A 23003-nucleotide genomic window follows, 5' to 3' on the forward strand; every position below is an offset into this window, starting at 1 on the left:
AAAAAAATATTAACCTCCCGAGGGGACCAGTCAACAGACTCATTCCAGTCTTCCCAGAAATGTTTGCTGCACTGTTCTTTCTGTGTTCCCTGAGTTCTAGCTTTTCTTTTTAAAAAAAGTCAGTTAATGCACAAGTAACATACCAAAGATTCATGTTCTTAATATTGTTGTTTCCTTTCTGCTATGCAAAAAGTTTGCCCCTATGATAAAACTTTTCCCTGTACCAAATTTTGTGCACTTATCAAATATCTAAACATATACATTTAGATGTGTTCTTATGTTTGGTGTAGAAGTTGGTCAGATCATACTCTTCTTATTTGATTGTCCATCATCCATTTGCTATAATTCCTCTGTTGTCTCCATGTATAAAATGTACATAATACATTGCCAGTATTTTAAAATTTCATTTTCCTTTACAGAACTTACTTTTGAGCAACCAGACAAATGCACCTGCCCACAATGACAGCTTCTGCAGTGAACTGTCGTATGTGTCAAGTGGTGGTGATAATTTGATCTGGGTGGAGGAGGACCTAGGCAATAACTGCATCATGGTCAGGTAGGCAAAAAGCAAAAAATTATATGGATTATTAAGCTGATAAGATAGGATAATGAAATATTTGTCTTTAAGGATATACAAGTGTTTTATTCAGGATATCAGCCATTTTTAGCTCGTCTGATTTTTGAAAAAATCTACGAGGTAAACTGTATTGTTGTCACTTGATAGTTGGCGTTGGTTAAAATTTTTGTTTAGGTCCACCTTTTCTCAAAAACTGTAAGAGCTACAGTTTTGAAACTTTACATACATGTTTATCATCATTAGTTGACTGTGTAGGCCAAGAACCATAACTCTAACCTTCATTTTGTCAGAATTATGGCCCTTTTTATTAGGGATGGTAACAAATATTCGTTCATTACACGAATATTTGAATACTGTTTCACTATTCGAATATTCGGAAAAAAATATAAGATCATGAAAAATAAATAAAAGCCAAATGAAAGAACAAAAAATGTTTGTTTATCTAATTTGCCAAAACCCGCTTTCATTATAAATTCGCGCAAAAATGGCTTCTGTCTTTGTCAGACGTGTCATTTTGTATATTAGCGTACCGAGATTGTACATCGCTATGGTGATGGCAGTGTACCCTGTAGTTAATACCTCTAATTGTTTACCTTTAGAAAATTTTAATGGGCACAAATTGATGTAAATCCATTACAACTCGCCTTGTTTTTGGTAGGTGCGAACCGCGTGTAATTAAAAAATGATCAGACATCACTTGAACTAATTACTCGGATTTCAATCAAAGTTGATAAAAGATATATTTGAGTAAAGAAAAATGCTGATAAGTGTAGAAAACAAGTCAAATTGGATGCATATCATTTTTTGGCGTAAATCGGATTATCTAATTGAAATGACGAATAAATGCATTTCGCATGGTTAACTTCTAAAAAAAACAAAAACAATACTCAATTTTCAGACAAAAGACGTAAAGTTAAGTCAAATATTTCTTTTTCATTATATCACCCTTATTAGATGCCCCCACCCCGCACTGAATCTACTGTCAAAATGCAAGCAATGCCTCCTGCAGTTTTGAAGTTTTTCACGCGATCATCCGATAAGAAGTCGGTTACGTGTAATATGTGTGGAGAGACCTCACTTACGCGAAGGCTACATCCCTGTAAGAAATAAGTAAATCCTATATAACTTATATGTATATGCAGGCAAATAATGAATATTTTATACTCCAAAAGATGAACAAGCGATGAGAACGATTTATCAGTTTTATTTCGTCTATGTCTGAATTACTTCCGGTGTAATCGAAAGTAAAATTAATGCATGTCGCTGATTAGGGTATGATAAACACGTAGGATTTTAGTTGATTTGTTGATCAGTTGATATTCGAATATTCGTTCGGAAGGTTGACCAAATATTCAAATACCAAAAATGCTATTCGTTGCCATCCCTACTTTTTATACTTAGAAATTCTGAACTGTAACTCATTTTTTATATACTGTCCAGCACTTGCAGACGAGCCATGGCCCTGATATGCATTTTGTCAAAACTATGGCCTTTTTTGTACTTAGAAAATTTGAGTTTTTTGGTTAAAATTTTTGTTTAGGCCCACCTTTTGTAAGCCAAGAACCATAACTCTAACCTTCATTTTGTCAGAATTATGGCCCTTTTTTTTACTTAGAAATTCTGAACTGTAACTCATTTCTTACATACTGTCAGGCACTTGCAGACGCGCCATGGCACCCGTAGACGGTGCTCTTGTTAAAAATCTGTTTTTAAATATTTCTTTCGAACAAAATTTATGCCAAAAATTAATTCTAAATAATCAAGAAATGGCTTATAATGTACCATTTAACCAAACAGAACAGAACAGAACATGATCTTTATTACACCATATGAGGAGTTTCTACAGAGTCTACTTGTTGTAATTTTTTTCACCCTTATTTTTGGCTGGCATTTGCCTAAAATTGATGTAAGATGTACGATGGGGTAGGAGTAGGTTATTTCAAATATTCATTAAAGTAGATCAAGTTTGGTTCTGAGAGTTTTCTCACTGATATATGTAATGATAAGCTATAACTGAAATAAAAGTTTTCAACATTGCACTTTATATTATCTAGGACATATAAATTAAAACAAAAAGAACAAAAAATATTAAAGTTTTTTTCCAAATATATCTCTTAGATGCATGATGACCCAACATTTTTTCTCCCCATATTGAAGCATTTTTGTGTGTCATTAAAGCAGCAAAATATTTTTAAAATCTTAACAGCAGATTTTTTTTAGATTTCAATACATTTTTTTATATTGAAAAAAAGTGGGCAGAGTAATTATGCCAACATGTAAAAATTAGAGATTTGTCAGTGATATTTATGCTTATATAATACTGATATCACGGTTAATCACCTTGTATTAATAGTGACCTGTTGGACCTGAAATTCCTATAAAATTAAGTGGGATATTAAATATTATATGAAGTACCCCCATTTTTAGCTTGACTATTCGAAGAAAAGGGGAGCTATCCTACTCGCTCCGGCGTGAGCGTTAGGGTGAGCGTGAGCGTCACCCAAATGTTAAAGTTTGCATACCACCCCAAATATTTTCAAAGTCCATTGAGATATTGCTTTGATATTTTGCATACTTGTTAACCATCATGACCCCAGTCTTTAAAAAGGAGGAGGCAACTCTATCAAGCATTTTGACTGAATTATGGCCCCTTTTCGACTTAGAATAAATGTTAAAGTTTGCGTACCACCCCAAATATTTTCAAAGTCCATTGAGATATTGCTTTGATATTTTGCATACTTGTTAACCATCATGACCCCAGTCTGTAATAAGGAGGAGGCAACTCTGTCAAGCATTTTGACTGAATTATGGCCCCTTTTCGACTTAGAATAAATGTTAAAGTTTGCGTACCACCCGCAAATATTTTCAAAGTCCATTGAAACATTGCTTTGATATTTTGCATACTTGTTTACCATCATGAACCCAGTCTGTAAAAAGGAGGAGGCAACTCTATCAAGCATTTTGACTGAATTATGGCCCCTTTTCGACTTAGAATAAATGTTAAAGTTTGCGTACCACCCCAAATATTTTCAAAGTCCATTGAGATATTGCTTTCATATTTTGCATACTTGTTTACCATCATGACCCCAGTCTGTAAACAGGAGCAGAGAACTCTATCAAGCATTTTGACTGAATTATGGCCCCTTTTTGACTTAGAATATGTTTATTGTAATGTTATAGTTTTATTCATAGCTTATATTATACTATCAAGCACTGAGAATAGTCGAGCGCACTGTCCACTGACAGCTCTTTTTTCAATTTTACTTAATTTCAGAAATCATTAAACAGTGGGTGATGAAAATGCCCTGTAAGATAAAAACAAGTGCGATGCCCTTTGCTTTTTCTGCCGTTATTTATTTGTCTTAGAAACTAATGTTCCTGAAGCTCACAGACTATGAAAAAATTCTTAACCGTAGAAAAAATTTGATCCTACATCCCTAAGGCCTTTTATAACTCAGTTTCAAGATTAATCTGTAAGACAATGTTAGCAACAGTTAACTTGCCTAAGGTCTCATTGTTCAGATGTAATACTAGCGGCTACTGTAGTATTAGAATATAAGATGTTTTTGCGTGACCAAAATTTCTTGAAATTCAAAAACGTTGATTTTGAGGTTTAGTCTTCACTAAAGTCTTAAATTTGTCCCTTAAAAATACTTTTCTAGGATAATTTTTTATGGAAAAATAAAAACTATAAATTAGAGAATATGTCTTATTTTACAGTAAATATATAAATTACTGTGAAAAAAGCCTAATCGTTGATATTTATGATGAAAATAAGACGTATCAGTTATTGCCAAAATTTTACCAAAATTTTAAACTTTTCGATTGCCAGTTTTTCACAGAATGATTAGAACTGGTCAATTTACCACAATTTTGAGTATCAATTAGATTCGATTTATATGCAGTAAAAATAATAGAGTGGAAATTTTGCTGACCAAACAGTTACGTAACACTCAATTTAGCTTATTTTGAGGGCATTGTTAGGACATCAGAATTTATCAGAATCAATAAATAGTTGGGTTTTTTTTAATGATCATGTAGACCACTTAATCATGAATGATAAGTCAATACCTTGATTGCGGGTAATCAACACGTCACTACCTTGTATGAATTGAAAACTATTTTGTTTAAAAGACAACAATATGTCTCTTATAAAAAAAATGAGTTTACACTTTAAAACTGTTTCTGTAGACCTAGAGAGAAACACAGACAAGATTCACCAGAACCCGAACTACAAGACATTGAAGATGGTATGATATTTGATCCTATGCAAGTTCTTCGTGATGATAGAACATCTACACCGTTTGACCAGTCAGTAGGTTCTGTGTCTGCAGTCTCGTCAGTGGACCCATTCACACAGCAGAAGATCAGTGCCATGGAGGAGGAGCTAGCAGCACTAAGGTCACAGATTGCTACACTTATCAAAGTTCAGGAGCACACAAAACTTCCTCCCAGTAAGCATCTCAGTTGGTTTCCAGTGGAAGAAACATTGTTGTTTGTTTTTGCCTTTCTTACAGAGATACTTTGTAATAAGTGAGGAGTCATTTAGTTTATATTTAACCATAAACACTGCTTTTATTTTAATAACTTTGAATGGACGTCACTTCCGCACAAATCAAAAGTTTGCAAATAAAAGCTGAAATTTTGGAGATTAGATATACTTGTATTCTGAAACAGTGCTTGAATATTTATTCTAACATGATCCGCAGCAATTGCTATATAAACATATAGCGAAATCACCTATACATGAATCTACGATAAAATATGGTTGGCTGTTACATTTCACCCCCCTATGATTGTAACATAAGAGATTCTACTTCAGTTCCATTACATACGAATTATTTCAGGGCCAAACGGTTGAAAACAGCATTTCAAAAACATAAATATAGTAAAAAGTCATACTGACTTATGTGTAGGTCCATAAAACACGTTCTGATCTCTACTAGCGAATTCAATTAGCTTAATTATGATTCAGCAGTGACGTCATAAATGTATGACATAAAGTATGACGTCATAATGATGTGACGTCATATAAAAGTTAAGTTTGTCACCCGTAACACAGGGTCAACTCGCCTTATTTGATGATTCTGTTCAAAATTAGTTTGCGAGCTATTAGATTACTAATTTATGAATACTTCTCAAAATTCTGATAAAAAAGAAACAAATATCTATACGTTCCATTGGCTTTGCAACACTTTCTAACCATAGGGGGTAAATTGTAACAGCATATGACCCGAATGACGTATTACGCTGAAAGTGTAGTACTGTAAAATGCGAATTATTTGCGTTGTTAGAATCAAAATAATAAATATGTTTCAATAATTTTATCAATTAATAAAACATGGGCAGTCGTTTGGATGCGAAATATTGATAAAATATAGGAACAGATTTATTATTTCTTAAACATAACTGCTTTTAAATGTTTACTGGTATTATATTGCTGCCAATAAATGTTATTTTATTGCTATTGACCCAGTAAACACGTAACAAGCATCAGTTACCGTAAATTCACGGGTGGTAAACGCGCAATCCAATTCCCACTGGGAATACGCTAAAAATGGGTTGCGCGACTTCCGGTGCTGGTGTTGCGCATCAATATATACAAAATCGAGGTAGGTGGGTTTTTGTTTTTGTAAATAATTACACATTTACGAGTGCTTTCGAAAAAAAGCAAAATGCTATTCGACACAAAAATGAATAAGGATCATATATGTGAAATACCAACTTATTAACTTAAGAATCGGCTCTGTTATCACGAAAACTCTGATGGCTCGAGCTGTCAAAAAAGCATGGAATCATGAAAAATGCAAATTTTCTAACTCTTGTGCCTTCTTTCTGGAAATGTGACACTTCGAATGATCAAACATGTGTAAAACAATCATGGATATTACATACACTTAAAGAAAATGTTACTTTTAGGTGAAAGATTGGCAAAAAAATAATCGGGAATGGGGTTGTGCCCCGGGAATGGAGTTGCGTGTATACATTATACACATTATGATGTATATGAGCAACTCCATTCCCGGTGCGCAACCCCATTCCCGATGATTATTTTGTCAATTATGTCCCTGTAAGCAGGATTTGAAACAAATAATTTTAATATTCGTTACTTTATAGCAGTTGAGTTATCATAAAAAGCATCAGATGTCCTCAGATTAGGCATATGAGGTCAGAAACTGCCATTTTTGTTGATTTCATACTTTTTTCACGTTTTGTGTCGCCAGAGTTTTTGTGATAATTGAGCCGAATCATAAATTACAAACCAGATATTTTACACATATGATGTATTATCATATCTGTGTCGAATAGCATTTTGCTTTTTTCGAGAAAATTTATTCTTGTCTCATACTAAGCAAAATCATAACTTCACATACCTCAATTTCGTCCTTGTTTACGCGCAACACCAGCACCGAACGTTGCGCAACCCATTTTAAGCGTATTCCCGGCGGGAATTGGATTGCGCGTTTACCACCCGTGAAATTGAAACATTTCTCTGAATATCTATATTTCAGTTCCATATCCAAGTATGGGACCTGGAGTGCCTGCCCCTCCACCCCCAGCTTGTCCTCCGCCCCCACCACCACCTCCTCCACCCCCTCCCCCACCAACACCATCAGGGATATTCAAAGCACCAAAAGCTGGTAAATCATTGGCGGAAATGCTCAAGGAGGTAAGACAGATGTTGTTTTTAGCTTGACTGTTCACACTGAGAATAAGAAAAACTTTACTCACCCTGGCTTCAGAGTCGCTGTTGTATTTAGGTTAAATTTCTATGATGATCTTGATAATTTTACTATATCTTCTAAACAGCTGATTCTTAACTGCTTTTCTGTTAGTATAGGGCACTGTCCTTGGGTCTCTTTTTAGCTCACCTGTCACGAAGTGACAAGGAGAGCTATTGTGACTGCTTGATGTCCGTCGTCCGTCGTGCGTCAACAATTTCTAAAAAATCTTCTTCTTGAAAACTACTGGGCAGAATTACACCAAATTTCACAGGAATGATCCTTGGTTGGCCCCCTTTCAAAATTGTTCAAAGAATTGAATTCCATGCAGAACTCTGGTTGCCATGGCAACCGAAAGGAAAAACTTTAAAAATCTTCTTGTTCAAAACCACAGGGCCTAGGGCTTTGATATCTGGTGTGTAGCATCATCTAATGGTCCACTACCAAAATTTTTCAAGTTATCCCCCTAGGGTCAAATATGGCCCCGCCCCAGGGGTCACATGGTTTATATAGACTTATATAGGGAAAACTTTGAAAATCTTCTTGTACAAAACCACATGGCCTAGGGCTTTGATATTTGGTATGTAGCATCATCTAGTGGTCCTCTACCAAGATTGTTCAAATTATTCCCCTATGGTCAAATATGGCCCCGCCCTGGGGGTCACATGGTTTATATAGACTTATATAGGGAAAACTTTGAAAATCTTCTTGTACAAAACCACATGGCCTAGGGCTTTGATATTTGGTATGTAGCATCATCTAGTGGTCCTCTACCAAGATTATTCAAATTATCCCCCTAGGCTCAAATTTGGCCCCGTCCCGGGGGTCCCAAGTTTTACATAGACTATATAGGAAAAAAAGTTTAAAAATCTTCTTGTCTGAAACCACAACCCTTAGACCTTTGATATTTGGTTTGTAGCATTGTCTTATGGCCCTCAACCAAAATTGTTCAAACTGTACCCCTTGGGTGAAAAGAGGCCCTGCCCTGGGGGTCCCAAGTTTTATATAGATTATATAGGAAAAAGCTTTAAGAATCTTCTTGTCTGAAACCATACCACCTAGGCTTTTGATATTTGGTATGCTGCATTGTCTAGTAGTCCTCTACCAAAATTGTTCAAATTATGCCCCTGGGGTTAAAAGAGGCCCCGCCCTGGGGTCACTTAGTTATTATGTGAGTTATATAGGAAAAATACTTAAAAAATCATCTGATCCTATTTCCAAGACTGTTTAATTATAATTACCTGATGACCCCAAGTAATATGATGTCACTTGACTTTGACCATGACCTACTGACCTACTTTCTTGTTTTTTTTAAGATACAGCCTTGAAATTTTGATGACATACACAGTTTTGCACACAAATCGTAAAACTGAATTTCATTGACCATGAATGTGACCTACTGACATTCTTAATATTTTATCATCAGTTTGACATTTGAAACATGTAGCTCATATTACTCAGGTGAGCGATCCAGTGTCATCATGACCCTCTTGTTTTTCTAAGTGAGTTGTTTTACTTACTTTCAAGTAAACATATTTTGTCATCAATGAATTTAGTTTCAAGTTTAATAGGTGATTTCATTAATGTTGTTTCTGTATGTTGTTTGCATTAACTAAGAAGTAAAATTATGATGATGATATAGTTTCTTGATAGTACAGTGGACAAGTGGTTAAGGTCACTTGACTTGGAATCACTTTTACCTCACAGCGGTAGGTTCATTTAAGGTTCAAAACCTCACATTGGGTGTAGAATTCTTTCATGTGAGGAAGCCATCCAGCTAATTCATAGATGGTCAGTGGTCCTACCCAGTGCCCGCTTGTGCCTGAAATCATGCCTCAAGGGGCACCTGGGTTCTTCCACCATCAGAAGTGAAAAGGTGCCACATTTTGTCGGTGTGATGTTAAACCCAACAAAAAAATCTTGACAGTACTGTTGTGCTTGTCACTGAGGTTAAGGATAAACATGCTACAATACTACAGATATTTGTAAAGAAAATAAAAATTCAGAACAGTGCAAGAAGGTTACTGTATTTTCAGGAGAGTCTTTCTTTGCTTCATGAATAGCATAAATACAGGAGGAAGAAATGAGATTATTCATGTTAAGGTCCCTTGAAATGCTGATCTGACAAGAAAATATGTGATGTTATTCTACTTTTATTTGCATGGATTTTGTGACTATAGCATATATGCTTCAGTGAAATTTTCAGAAATGTGACAAAGTGCGTCAAAATTTCAGGAGTATAATTGGCAGTGGGAACTAAGTCACACTTAAAATTTGTTTGTCAACTATAAATTTGAAATTTATATCAGAATTGTTGTAAAGTAAATCATGTCTTGTACATAGCATTTACTTTCATTATATTTAAGAATAAAGAAAACCTCAGTGCTGGTGACCCAGCAGGTACAGGGAGTTCTCAGTCAGGTCCTCCTTCAATGGCAGATGTCCTGAAAGGTTTGGGAACAGTCAAACTCAGGGCTATACAGAGGTAGGTCTTTTGCTGGTGGTCATGCATGTACTGGTCTTGTAACCCTAAACTGAGGGCTGTACAAAGGCAGGTCCTTTTGTTAGTGGCCCTGGGGGTACAGGAGTTCTCAGTCAGGCCCTCGTTCAATGGCAGATAACCTAAAGCACCTAGGAACAGTGAAACTGGGGGTATACAAAGGTAGGTCCTTTGTTGACAACCGTGCAGGTGTTCAGGCAGTTCAGCCAGAGCATCCTTTCATGACAGGACTGTACAGTCTTTGTTATTCATGCTGCAGGTACAGAAGCTTATGTGAATCTATTGAATTAGATAATATTTGTGGGACTAAGTATCATGGTTATGTCATTCTATGAACTTAAATTCAAACCACATCTAAATTTCCCATTCTTTTATCTTCAAATATTGAAAAATCCAAGAATTCATATCCTAAAACCATGAAATGTCATACCCTAAAAATAAAATGATTTCACTGTATCATGCAGTCCCTCCTTCATTTGCAGAATGATGTTCTTAGCAGTCAAACTGTGAGCTGTACAATCTTCATGAACATACAACATTTGAAACAAAGTTAAAAGCTATGCTAAAAATGGTTTTCACAAGGACAGTATTTAGTTTACTGGAAAGAAGACTTCTGTCTGCCCAAAATATGCATAAAGGGCCTTAACGTTTGTGCCACACGTATCTTAAAAGTCTTTGACCTGGCGTCATGAAACAATATAGCAATATTCAGCATGTGAAGTTGTCCACATTAAGCTCCCCCCTCTCTCACCTTATAAATCACAGCCAAACCCAAGGTACTTTAAAAGTTTACTTAGTCTTGAATTGTCAACAAGTAACATGTAACTGTGCAGTTAAGGAAGTGGGGACATTTCCTCCTAAACCGCAGATCTGATTTCGAAATAATTTCACATACATATCATTGAGTGGTCCACTTCTAAAATTGTCAAAAGCCAACTTGATTTGTCAAAATAGAACATGCTGCCAGGGACATATCTATTTTTAGCTCACCTGTCACGAAGTGACAAGGTGAGCTTTTGTGATGGCGCAGCGTCCGTTGTCCGTGCATCCGTAAACTTTTCCTTGTGACATCTCTAGAGGTCACAGTTTTGATGGGATCTTTATGAAAATGGGTCAGAATGTTCATCTTGGTAAATTCTAGGTCAAGTTCGAAACTGGGTCACATGCCGTCAAAAACTAGGTCAGTAGGTCTAAAGATAGAAAAACCTTGTGACCTCTCTAGAGGCCATATATTTCACAAGATCTTTATGAAAATTGGTCAGAATGTTCACTTGATGATATCTAGGTCAAGTTCGAAACTGATTTACGTGCCATCAAAAACTAGGTCAGTAGGTCTAAAAATAGAAAAACCTTGTGACCTCTCTAGAGGCCATATATATTTCACAAGATCTTCATGAAAATTGGTCAGAACGTTCACCTTGATGATAAATAGGTCAAGTTCGAAACTGGGTCACGTGCCGTCAAAAACTAGGTCAGTAGGTCAAATAATAGAAAAACCTTGTGACCTATCTAAAGGCCATATTTTTCATGGGATCTGTCTGAAAGTTGGTCTGAATGTTCATCTTGATGATATCTAGGTCAAGTTCGAAACTGGGTCATGTGCGGTCAAAAACTAGGTCAGTAGGTCTAAAAATAGAAAAACCTTGTGACCTCTCTAGAGGCCATATATTTCATGAGATCTCCATAAAAATTGGTCAGAATGTTTATCTTGATGATATCTAGGTCAAGTTTGAAAGTGAGTCACGTGCCTTCAAAAAGTAGTTCAGTAGGTCAAATAATGAAAAAACGTTGCGACCTCTCTAGAGGCCATATTTTTCATGGGATCTGTATGAAAGTTGGTCTGAATGTTTATCTTGATGATATATAGGTCAAGTTTGAAATTTGGTCAACTGCGATCAAAAACTAGGTCAGTAGATCTTGAAATAGAAAAACCTTGTGACCTCTCTAGAGGCCATACCCTTGAATGGATCTTCATGAAAATTGGTCAGAATGTTCACCTTGATGATATCTAGGTCAAGTTTGAAACTGGGTCACATCCCATTAAAAACTAGGTCAGTAGGTCAAATAATAAAAAAAACCTTGTGACCTCTCTAGAGGCCATACTTTTCATGGGATCTGTATGAAAGTTGGTCTGAATGTTCATCTTGATGATATCTAGGTCAAGTTTGAAACTGGGTCAACTGCGGTCAAAAACTAGGCCAGTAGGTGTAAAATTAGAAAAGTCTTTTGACCTCTCTAGAGGCCATATTTTTCAATGGATCTTCATGAAAATTGATCTGAATGTTCACCTTGATGATATCTAGGTCAGTTTCGAAACTGGGTCACATGAGATCATCATGAAAATTAGTGAGAATGTTCACCTTGATGATATCTAGGTAAAGTTCAAAACAGGGTCACGTACCTTCGAAAACTAGGTCAATAGGTCAAATAATAGATAAACCTTGTGACCTCTCTAGAGACCATATTTTTCAATGGATCTTCATGAAAATTGGTCAGAATTTTTATCTTGATAATATCTACGTCAAGTTCAAAACTGGGTCACATGAGCTCAAAAACTAGGTCATTGTGTCAAATAATAGAAAAAAACGACGTCTTATTCAAAACTGGGTCATCTGGGAAGAGGTGAGCGATTCAGGACCATCATGGTCCTCTTGTTTCCTATATTGCTCTATGGAAAACTTAGAAAACTTCTATGAACCTTCAAGGCCAATTTTCGAAGTAATTTGGCAGAAATGATTTTTTGTCGAGCCTGCTTGCGGAAGCGAAGAGCATAGTCATCCAAATGGCTGTTCAGTGTGTGTGCGTCCGTCCTTCCGTCCAGATTTGTTTGTCCAGACCATAACTTTGACATGCATGGAGCAATCTTGTTTATATTTGGCATGAATGTTAACCTCAGTGAGACGGAGTGTCAAGCGCAAACCCCAGGTTCCTATCTTAAAGGTCAAGGTCACAGTTGGAGGTCAAAGGTCATGTCAGATCTTGTCCTGCCCATAACTTTGACATGCATTGAGGAATCTTGTTTATATTTGGCATGAATGTTTAACTCAATGAATCGGAGTGTCATGTGCAAACCCCAGGTTCCTATCTCAAGTGTCAAGGTCACAGTTAGGGGTCAAAGGGCGGGCTTGACATGTTGCCCGTGGGCATCTAGTTATACCTTCAGAGCTGGTGATCAATTTAGGGCCATCATGCCACTCTTGTTATATTTCAAGTAGCTCTATAGTAGATATATACCCCATGGTTCGCACAGGCCATGAAAAGTCCTTGAATTTGATGCCTACTCCTTGAAAATTACTTGAATTTTGTAACAGTCAAAACTACTTGAAAACTACTTGAATTTAGGGAAAAAAACGTACAAAAAATGGCAAATAGTCCTTAAATTCGTCGGGTACGAAGTGAAAACAGACAAACATTATAAACGGACTAAAAAACAACGAAAAAAACAACAACCGTTACCGCCATTAGGGCCTGCCACGGAGTCGGCGATAGTACGGTACGGTACTGTACTTTATGGGTTTTATGCTCTTTCAAGTAATTTTCACACTGTGTAATTTATCCGCTATGCGTTGAAGGTAAATCTTGTGTTACATTGTTTAATTTTGTCCTAAATTGGATTTAAATTGGTTATTTCATGTCTCAGCAACAGTGACATTGCGCCCATTTTAGTCCTTGAAAATGGAGGAAAACTACTTGAAAACTTCTTGAAAACTACTTGAATTTCTTTTGGGAAGGTCTGTATGAACCATGTACCCGGTAAAGTTGTTTTTGTGCCCCAACCACTCAGTGGAGGGGGCATATATATGGATTTGGTCATGTCCGTCCATCAGTCCGAAAAAAGTTTGTGATGCGCCTAGCTCAAAATGTATTTCATATAAATTGATGAAACCTTGCATGAGTCCTAATCATGATATGACTTTGCATGCCTCCTATTTTTCGTCTGGTTCCGCCCCACATTACCAGTGTTACGGCCCCTGAAATAATCAAAAATGCACATTTTTACCTTTTGACGTGCCTAGCTCAAAAAGTGTTTCATATAAATTGATGAAACCTTGCATGAGTCTTTATCATGATGTGAACTTGCGCTCCTTCTATTTTCCGTCTGGCTCCACCCTCTATTTCCAAAGTTATGGCCCCTGAAATAGTCAAAAATGCACATTTTCACCTAATGATGTGCCTACCTCAAAAAGTATTTGATGCCTTGCATAATTCTTATCATGATGTGACCTTGTTACAGCCCTTGAAATAGTCAAAATAGAGGATTTTTTTTGTTGGTGATGCTCATAACTAAAAAAGAGTATGGCCTAGAATAATGAATCCTTTATATAAAATGTTTGTTGAGGCTATACCCCCTTAAGACTGCAAACATTTGAATTATTGCCCCTTATTTGTGACAAATGTACTAGTGGGGGCACACCCTGTGTCCTATAGACACATTCTAGTTGGTATACATGTTTTATTTATAGACATAATGAAATGATTTTGTGTTAACACAGGTCACCTGGTGGAACTCCATTAAAACCCGACAAGCCTAAGATATCAGAGAACCAGGATCCTGCATCTCTTATAGCTATGGCCTTAAAGAAGAAGTTTGCCAGTCATATATTATACAGCCCCCGCAGTCCATGCAGTCCGGACACAGACCATGAAAATGATTATACTTCACCAGACAGCCCTATTGCACCAGTAAGTTTACATTAGAATCAGTCTTGATTTTTTTATGTGAAAGTAAAGTAGGAATTTTAAATTGGGTTTAAATTGTTATTAAGTTTAAAATGAATTAATCAACGACTTTAATAAGAATTTTTTTCTTACTTGATAGTTAAGTGGTTGATATGACTGTCAGGTAATTACCAGATTGGGATATAATCTACCAAGTCTATTAGGTAGATTTACAGGGATTTTCTTAAAAACACAATTTTGTTGGTACACAGTAGCAAAATACTTGACTGAAGGATCCAGTTTTAACTGATATCACTATATAAGGATCAGTCCAGAAGTAATGTCATGGGAGCTATTAAGTCATGTTAATTAGAAAGAAAGCGACAAAAATTCCTACTTAAGTACCTCGATCTATTTGCAGCATTTTCTGAAAATATCATAAAAATTTATTGTTTACATATCAAGATAATGGCATGTACAAAAAGCATGATGCAGGTGATTGCAGGATGCCACTGACTGTTTTGCTGTCAACAGTTTATGTTGTTTTTTTCAATAAGTAATAACAAGCCTTAGCACCACATAGCAAACTTTAAAGGGCAAGGAATGCCTGAATACAAGTTAATTTGATATGAAAGCCATTTTCAAGCCTTTCATAACACTGAAAGAATTTTTAAAATCGGACCACTATTGAAAAAGATACGGCTGTTTGAATTTAAGAAAATGGCTGATCATGGAGGCAGCAATTTTTCAGTGTGTTTATGACGTCATTTACACACTGCTGAATTCTTTATTTAGCAAATTACCTTTTAAATGGATTAATTGCGTATGTTTCTTGAGTGTAAAGTGTAAAACCTGGTAATTTCCTTCATTATAGCTGGAAAAAGTAGAGAAATTATTTTACAGAAATAAGTAAATACACTTCAAATATATATCTAGAAATTTCATAAATCCGCCATTTTATTTCTTGTTGCCATGGAAACAAAATGGCCACCATTTTGATCAAATATTTAAATGCTCATAAGTTTCTCACTTTTAAGCTGATTTTGAATTTTTTTAAGAAATCCTAGCAGATGGATATAACATGAGAACAACATTGCCTTTCCCTTTAACCTGTAAGGATGCTACTACAATTTTCACGGTTGACTGCTGCAAGACATAAGTTCACATCATTATAATTCCATATGATTAAATGCATTATTTTGATGTTAATTGGTGAATATTATTGTTGGTTATTTTTTGTGTTTATTGAAGAAATGCTATTTGTGGGTGCGGTTAAATGTCACCATTGGTGAATTTTGAAGTTTTATGTATTTAAAACAAAACAACCCTAAAAATGAATATTTACCTGAGTAATCAAAACTGAATTAGTGTACATCTTGATATAACTTCTGTAATAATATAATGATGTATATATGCGCAATAGATGCAGTGACATTACTTTTGGATCACCCCTCATATTAGATGAAAATGGTTTTATTTTTATACAGAAATATTTTAGAAGTGAAATTTTTGGCCTAATATGTAAGGCTGCCTTCAGGTTTGAGAGCCAACAGGATTTTGAATCCTTAAATGTGAGAAAGCTATACAGCTGGCTTGTGGAAGGTTGATAGTTCTACCTAGGTGCTCATCTCTTCCTCCAACATAAAAGCTGAAAATTTGCCACATGACCTTGATTGTCACTTGAAGCCCAACAAACAAATAAACCAAAACCAAACATCTTTACTGAGCATGATATCCTTGGTAACAAAATGACTTTGATTGATTTAAAGATTTGTTTGTAACTATTTTAAAATCAGAGTCTGTGGCCAAGTGGTTATGGTCCCTTAATTACCAAAGAATTGCTTGCCCCTACTTTGCTGTGGGTTTGTAACCCAGCTTGAGATGTAGAATCTTGTGAGGAAACTATCCAGCTTGTTTGCTGAAAGTCTATGAAAGTGGTTCAAAAATGGCGGAAGGGCTACCTTGGGTTGTTTTGGGTTTGTTTTCTCCCACCAGTAACACTGGAAAGTCACCATGTGGCCTAAATTTTTGCAGAGTGATATAAAACCTGATAAAGAAAAAAAATCAAAATTGTAATTAGAAATGTACAGTAAGAAATTTCTGTTGACAGTTTGGCCAACAGTTGCTGAGGAAAACAAAGAAAAGATCCATGCTGTTTCAAGAGAGACGTCAAAGTGCAAGTCCATTACAAGAGAGGAACCAGTGATACAGGGAGGATTGTTGCACTGTAATAGGCTTGGGAACCATTAACTTGTGATATCTAGGGGAGATTGGTGCAGGAGAAAATTCAGAGCATATTTATTTATGACAGATGATAAGCGTTTCAAATGATAAAATCAATATCATTGTGCGTGCCAAAGACATTCCTTAGTGTGTTAAATTTATGTGCTATTTTTCACACTCCGTTGTATGTTGTTTTTGTGATATGATACTTTGCTTGCTTGTCCTTATAAATTTACGTGTTAATTTCTTCATTCATACTCTTACTTAATTTCCTTGTAGAAAAGTTATTTTGGGCCGTTCGCATATACACTGAACCATAAAGAAAATTAACTGATAAAAATTTAAGATGTACTACAGCTTACAAAGGTTTTAACTCATACATTGTTTTTTAAACTGAAATGAAGAGATGCAGGCTCAAATTTCTATTTAGGTGTTAAAATTTGGTCTGATAAACATAAATTTTGCTACACTTTTCCTTGATCATGGAAATGGATAAAAACTTGTTCAGGATTCCAAAACAAGTTTATGATTTTCTCTAAATTTGTCTCTCTGTTTATAAATCACAAGTATATGATCCATTCTCTGATGGTGACATTGGGGACTTGCAAACAATAAGATACCTCACTATTCATATTCAAGACAGTTTCAAGACAGTTTACATGTACAAAAATTTATTTGTATGAAGATGTCATGCTGCAACTGCCAGATTCTTCACATTTCCATCCAGAGATTTAGATACAAGATTCAACTTGTATTTGAAAGCACAGTGACAAAATACAGTTTGTTTTGTGTTGGTTTCAGTTTGTATGTGAAACAGTCTATACTTCCAATCAGCTGCAGTGTGATCTGTAATATTTTATACCAAGACTTTTCTGCAGTTTCTTTTAAATTTTTAGGGAGAAAAACGAGTAATATATACAATCTCTCTGTGACTTCATTTATAATGGTCAGAAACAATTTATTACAAGTGCAACTTCAATTTCAGACCTTAAAAGAATATCCTGTGTATACTTGAAAATAAATCATTTGCATAATTATTATATTGGAATGAGTATATATACAGAATAAATAGGTTAAAGTGACTTTCCACAGAACAATTAGATTTTGTTACCGCAAAATATTGTTCTGTTTGTATGTGGCCAATTAATTCTGTTTTCAATATTGAAGCAGTGGAAATTGTTAACAAAGGACATTTTTTAGCACGACTGTCATGAAGTGACAAGGTGAGCTATTGTAACCGCTTGATGTCTGTCGTGCGTGGTCCGTCAACAGTTTGTAAAAAAAATCTTCTTCTTGAAAACCACTGGGCAGAATTTCACCAAACTTCACAGGAATGATCCTTGGGTGGCCTCCTTTCAAAATTGTTCAAAGAATTGAATTCCATGCAGAACTCTGGTTGCCATGGCAACCGAAAGGAAAAACTTTAAAAATCTTCTCCTCAAAAACCAGAAGCCCTAGAGCTTAGATATTTGGTGTGAAGCATTGCCTAATGGACCTCCAAATTTGTTCAAATCATGACCCCGGGTTCAAAATTGACCCCGCCCCAGGGGTCACTTGATTTTACATAGGAAAATCTTAAAAAATCTTCTTCTCAAAAACCAGAAGCCCTAGAGCTTAGATATTTGGTGTGAAGCATTGCCTAGAGGACCTCTACCAACTTTGTTCAAATTATGACCCCAGGTTCAAAATTGACCCCGCCCCAGGGGTCACTTGATTTTACATAGGAAAATCTTCAGAAAATTTCTAAAAATAAACCAGAAGGCCTAGAGCTTAGATATGTCACAGGTAGCATTGCCTAGTGGACATCTACAAAATTTGTTCAAATCATGACCCCTCCCCAGGGGTCACTTGATTTTACATAGGAAAATCTTTAAAAAATCTTCTTCTCAGAAACCAGAACCCTAGAGCTTAGATATTTGACATGTAGTATTGCCTGGTGGACATCTACTAAAGTTGTTCAAATCATGACCCCGGGGTCAAAATTGACCCCGCCCCAGGGGTCACTTGATTTTACATAGGATAATCTTCAAAGAATTTCTAAAAATAAACCAGAAAGCCTAGAGCTTAGATATTTCACATGTAGCATTGCGTAGTGGACTTCTACAACATTTGTTCAATCATGACCCCTGGGGTCAAAATTGACCCCTCCCCAGGGGTCACTTGATTTTACATAGGAAAAACCAGAAGGCCTAGATCTTAGATATTTGACATGTAGCTTTGCCTAGTGGACCTCTACAAAATTTGTTCAAATCTTGTTAAAATGTATGCCTGTGTGCTCTATGTCAAAACTTGATCATATCATTTTGAGCAATGGTACTCAGGTGAGCGATACAGGGCCATCATTTAGAGTTCTTGTGAAATGAACAACAGAATAGGATCGGCAGGTCCTAGCACAATTTAATTTTTTGGCATTTAACAATCACCTTCCCAGCCATTCTGTATACCAGACGAAACAACTGCGATGTCATCTAAGGAGCGTTCTCCCTGACTATATGTGGATGTCGTCAGCATAGTGGCCATTTATCGCAACTTTGTCTTCTTAACTTTTGCTGTTCATACAAAATGAACATCATGATTTTCAATGGAATAGAATAGGGCAAATGTAAATGTTAAAGACTGGCGTACTTTTGAAGATTTAGATAGGAAATACCACACAACCACTAACTGATGTCCACAACACTTAGTGATTATAAAGATAGTAGTGCGTAGATATGTACGAGGGGTGTTCAATAAATACCCGGAAAAGTGCTCTCATTTCTTTATTTCTGGTCTCATTTTGCTAAAATTTGAACATATGACGGATATGAACATACTGAATGCAAATACCTAAATTACAGATTTCAGAACATGCACAATATTTATTTGTCGTCTCCTAGGCAACGTCATCACCTCAAAAGCGGCCCAACGTCATTATGATGCTGTCGTATCACACTCAAGTAGTAGCTGCTCATCTAGTACCTTCATGTTTGTCTGTCAAGTGCCTTCATACTTACCTATATAGTATCTTCTCTATTACCTTCATACCTGCCTATCTAGTACCTTCATGCTTGCCTATCTAGTACCTTCATACTTACCTATCTAGTACCTTCATACCTGCCTATCTAGTACCTTCATGCTTGCCTATCTAGTACTTTTCATACTTATCTAGTACCTTCATACTTACCTATCTAATACCTTCATACTTAACTATCTAGTACTACTCTATTTGCTTATGTATTGAGTACCTTCCTAGTTACCTATCTGCCTACTTACTCACCAATATTTATATACATATTTATGTTTATAGTTAGTAAACATTGCTTGCTACAACATATTGTAACAGGGTAAGGCTACTAGTGGAAGTTTGATACATATTTAGTGAAATATCATATATGGCAAGTCATTTTATTGTCTCAGATTGTATGATCTCAACTTTTATTGTATTTGGCTGTATGAAACAGATGGACAGACTTCCTTTATGTAGTGATTAGAGCTTCGGTACCGACTTCAAACTGCTTCATACATTTTGATTATACTTAAAATGCCTGATCATTTTTGTTCAGAAAAAGAAATAAATACTGTTTAGGTCTTTGTCAACATTAGCATTAAAAGGTATTAAACTTTCATGTTTTTTTCATTAAACATTAAAAACATTTGATATATCTTTTTCTTTAAACTTAAATTTGCTACATTTTGCTGAAAGAATTAAAATCACTGTTAAAAACCTTGCATTTCATTATTTGGGATTTTATTACCAAAAAGCCTATTATTTGTTAGCTGTTTGTAGCTATGTGTGAAAAGTGTATACACCTTTTCTCTACTCTACAAGAAGTTGAAAGTAAAGAAAGCATTTTACAGTTTGATGTTATAAACTCTAATTGAGCTGCACCATGAGAAAATCAACATAGTATGTTTGCGACCTGCATGGATCCAGACCAGCGCAGTATACAGTGCAGCCACAGTGGTCCAGTGGTAACACTGCCAGACTGTGTAACCAGGGGTTGTGAGATGAAGCCCCTGCATCTTCAACTTATAATTACAAACATTGAGAGAAGGGTCCCTTGTATGGGTGCTTTACACCTGGCATGCTAAAGAACCAGGAAAGCTCCTGGAAGGGGAGTGTCCTGTATCTGGTGAAGTCCTCCCACTAAAATTTCTAACAGTATTCTTGAGGAGTCACTCATATATGGGTTATCCATGGTAGCTACGAATGAACTTTTAAATTACCTTACCCTGCTAAATTTCTAGAATGAACTTGTTCATCTTTCAATTTGGACAGTATCATTAACTGTTAAAGGGGGTGCTCACCAAAAAGATGCTGGCTGAATGGAAACAGTGCAGATCTTGATCAGGCTGCACATATGTGCAGGCTGATCATGATCCGCACTGTTTGTAAAGGCAGAATCAATCGTGTTCAGCATGATAAGGGTTAAATACAGATGTTGAAGCAAACAGATGTGACAAATTTAACTCTTCTCAGTTTGTTAATGCATGCTTGCATCTTTTAACAGAATTTAAAGTAACACATCCCACACATTCTTTTGAAGTCACCATAAAATCTATCTGAAGATTTTATCTTTTTTTTTCAGTTTGGTTTTTGTATAAAGTTCTTAAATGTATCTAATCAGACTCTGAAAATATTTAAAATCTTCAACCCAAATATGAATGTGTAACAAAACCTAGTTGTAATCTTGTATTTCATTTTGGCAAGATTGAACTAAGAAAGTTAAAGTGAATTGGTGCATTTGCACAAGTCCACACTGAAGAAAGCTCTCAAAACTAATAAGGATAGCAGCTAACTGTAGCCATTTCTTTAAATTCTACTTGGTCTACTAAAATGCTAGTCTCATGTTTTAGATAATGCTATTGAGAGTGACACATTGTTGGCAATAAACAGAAAATCTTAAAAATCTCAGAAAATATATCTATGCTTAGATATCAGAAAATTTAATTTTCACTTTAATACTGTTGTTCTCTTTGAGTCAAACTGTTCTGTTCTTACAAGTTTAAAAACATTTGAACAAATTTTATGATAATGTGTAAATATGTTTATCTACCAGACGTTGTGATATACTTGACTATAGTCCTGTCTTTCAGTTTGTGTAAAATTTGTATATATGAAGAGGTTACTGCAGGATTTTGTGTATATGTCTAGAATCAATATGACTGATAATTTTAAGCTAAAGATAAAAAAAAAATAGAAATCTTTCTTGAAGTTAATGTTGAATGATCTTTATTTAGAGAATTTATATCAACTTGAAAGTTACTTATGTTTTTGTAATTTTGATAAATATGTAGGAATGTTTAAAGTTTCAGAAAACTCTATGCAGCATGTAGGAAAAAAAGTATTTGTACAATTTATTATTTAGATTGGAAATATATTCTTCTCTATTTTAGTTCTTTTTGCTTTATTTTTTCAGTGGAAGCATTTTATTTACGCTGTAAAATGTGAACAGTTAAAAGGGTGAAGTTGCACATAAAACCATTTTAGGTTAAAAATTATTTTACGAAGAGGTCATTGAGGGAAATGGTTGAAGAAACAATGATTTGATAGACAAATAACTGGGTTTCTGTTGTTATTTTTTAGCCATGATGCATGTATACCAGTCATATGATAAAAACATACTTCCTTGTTGAAAAAATGACAAACCAAACCAAAACAATCAACTTATTGTTAACCTTATTGTCAAGTACAAACTAATATATTGTATGTAAAATTTGTACATGTATTTTACTGTTCAGTTATCAACATAATGTTATTTTCTGTTATTTTTTTCCTTGTCACTACAAACATTATGCTGAAGTGTTACTGTCATGTACATGAGTATTGATACATATTGCTCAGAATTCCCACACTTCTATTAAATAACTGATTCTTTGCTTATTAGTATTGGTATGAAGTGTATTTATGTTAAGTGTACTTATCACTGCCTTTGTATATAACTGTTTCAATAAAATATACAATGTCATCAGAGATTTGTTTGTTTTCTGTCTCACTGATATTATTGTGTTGTTATAAATAGAATTTAGTTCTGGTCAATCAGTGACAGCACAACACAAATGCATATATCCAGATGTTGTCTATAGTAAGGGCTTTTGACTAGCAATGCAGTAGTTTTAAGTTCAGAGTTCAGGGCCCAATGTTTAAAAACATCACAACATAATAAAACTTCACAAGAACACTGAGCAGTTGGACTTGACCATTTTTCAGTGCTGGTATCCCACTTTGGTTGAGTCTTTGTATGTAAGCTGGTATCTTAGTGACCACTTGTCAGTAGGGGAAACAACCTGTTCAGGAAACAATCTTTGGACTTTCCCTACTTCCCGAACAAGAAACTTTATA

At 35.4% G+C, this 23003-nt stretch overlaps 1 protein-coding gene across 1 annotated transcript in view; it reads left to right on the forward strand.

The window, feature by feature from the left end:
• The window catches only part of LOC123525944 (mitochondrial fission regulator 1-like), a 28689-nt gene extending 6055 nt beyond the window's left edge, over nt 1-22634 (forward strand). Inside the window, exons 4-9 of the mRNA XM_053537767.1 lie at nt 420-556; nt 4769-5031; nt 7090-7247; nt 9666-9784; nt 14293-14482; nt 16569-22634. Coding sequence (XP_053393742.1) covers nt 420-556; nt 4769-5031; nt 7090-7247; nt 9666-9784; nt 14293-14482; nt 16569-16664 — 963 coding nt within the window. The 3' untranslated portion in view covers nt 16665-22634. The remainder of the gene's footprint in view (nt 1-419; nt 557-4768; nt 5032-7089; nt 7248-9665; nt 9785-14292; nt 14483-16568) is intronic.
• Nucleotides 22635-23003: the final 369 nt, after the last annotated feature.

Source organism: Mercenaria mercenaria, chromosome 3 (genome assembly GCF_021730395.1).
Source record: "Mercenaria mercenaria strain notata chromosome 3, MADL_Memer_1, whole genome shotgun sequence".
NCBI lineage: Eukaryota > Metazoa > Mollusca > Bivalvia > Venerida > Veneridae > Mercenaria > Mercenaria mercenaria.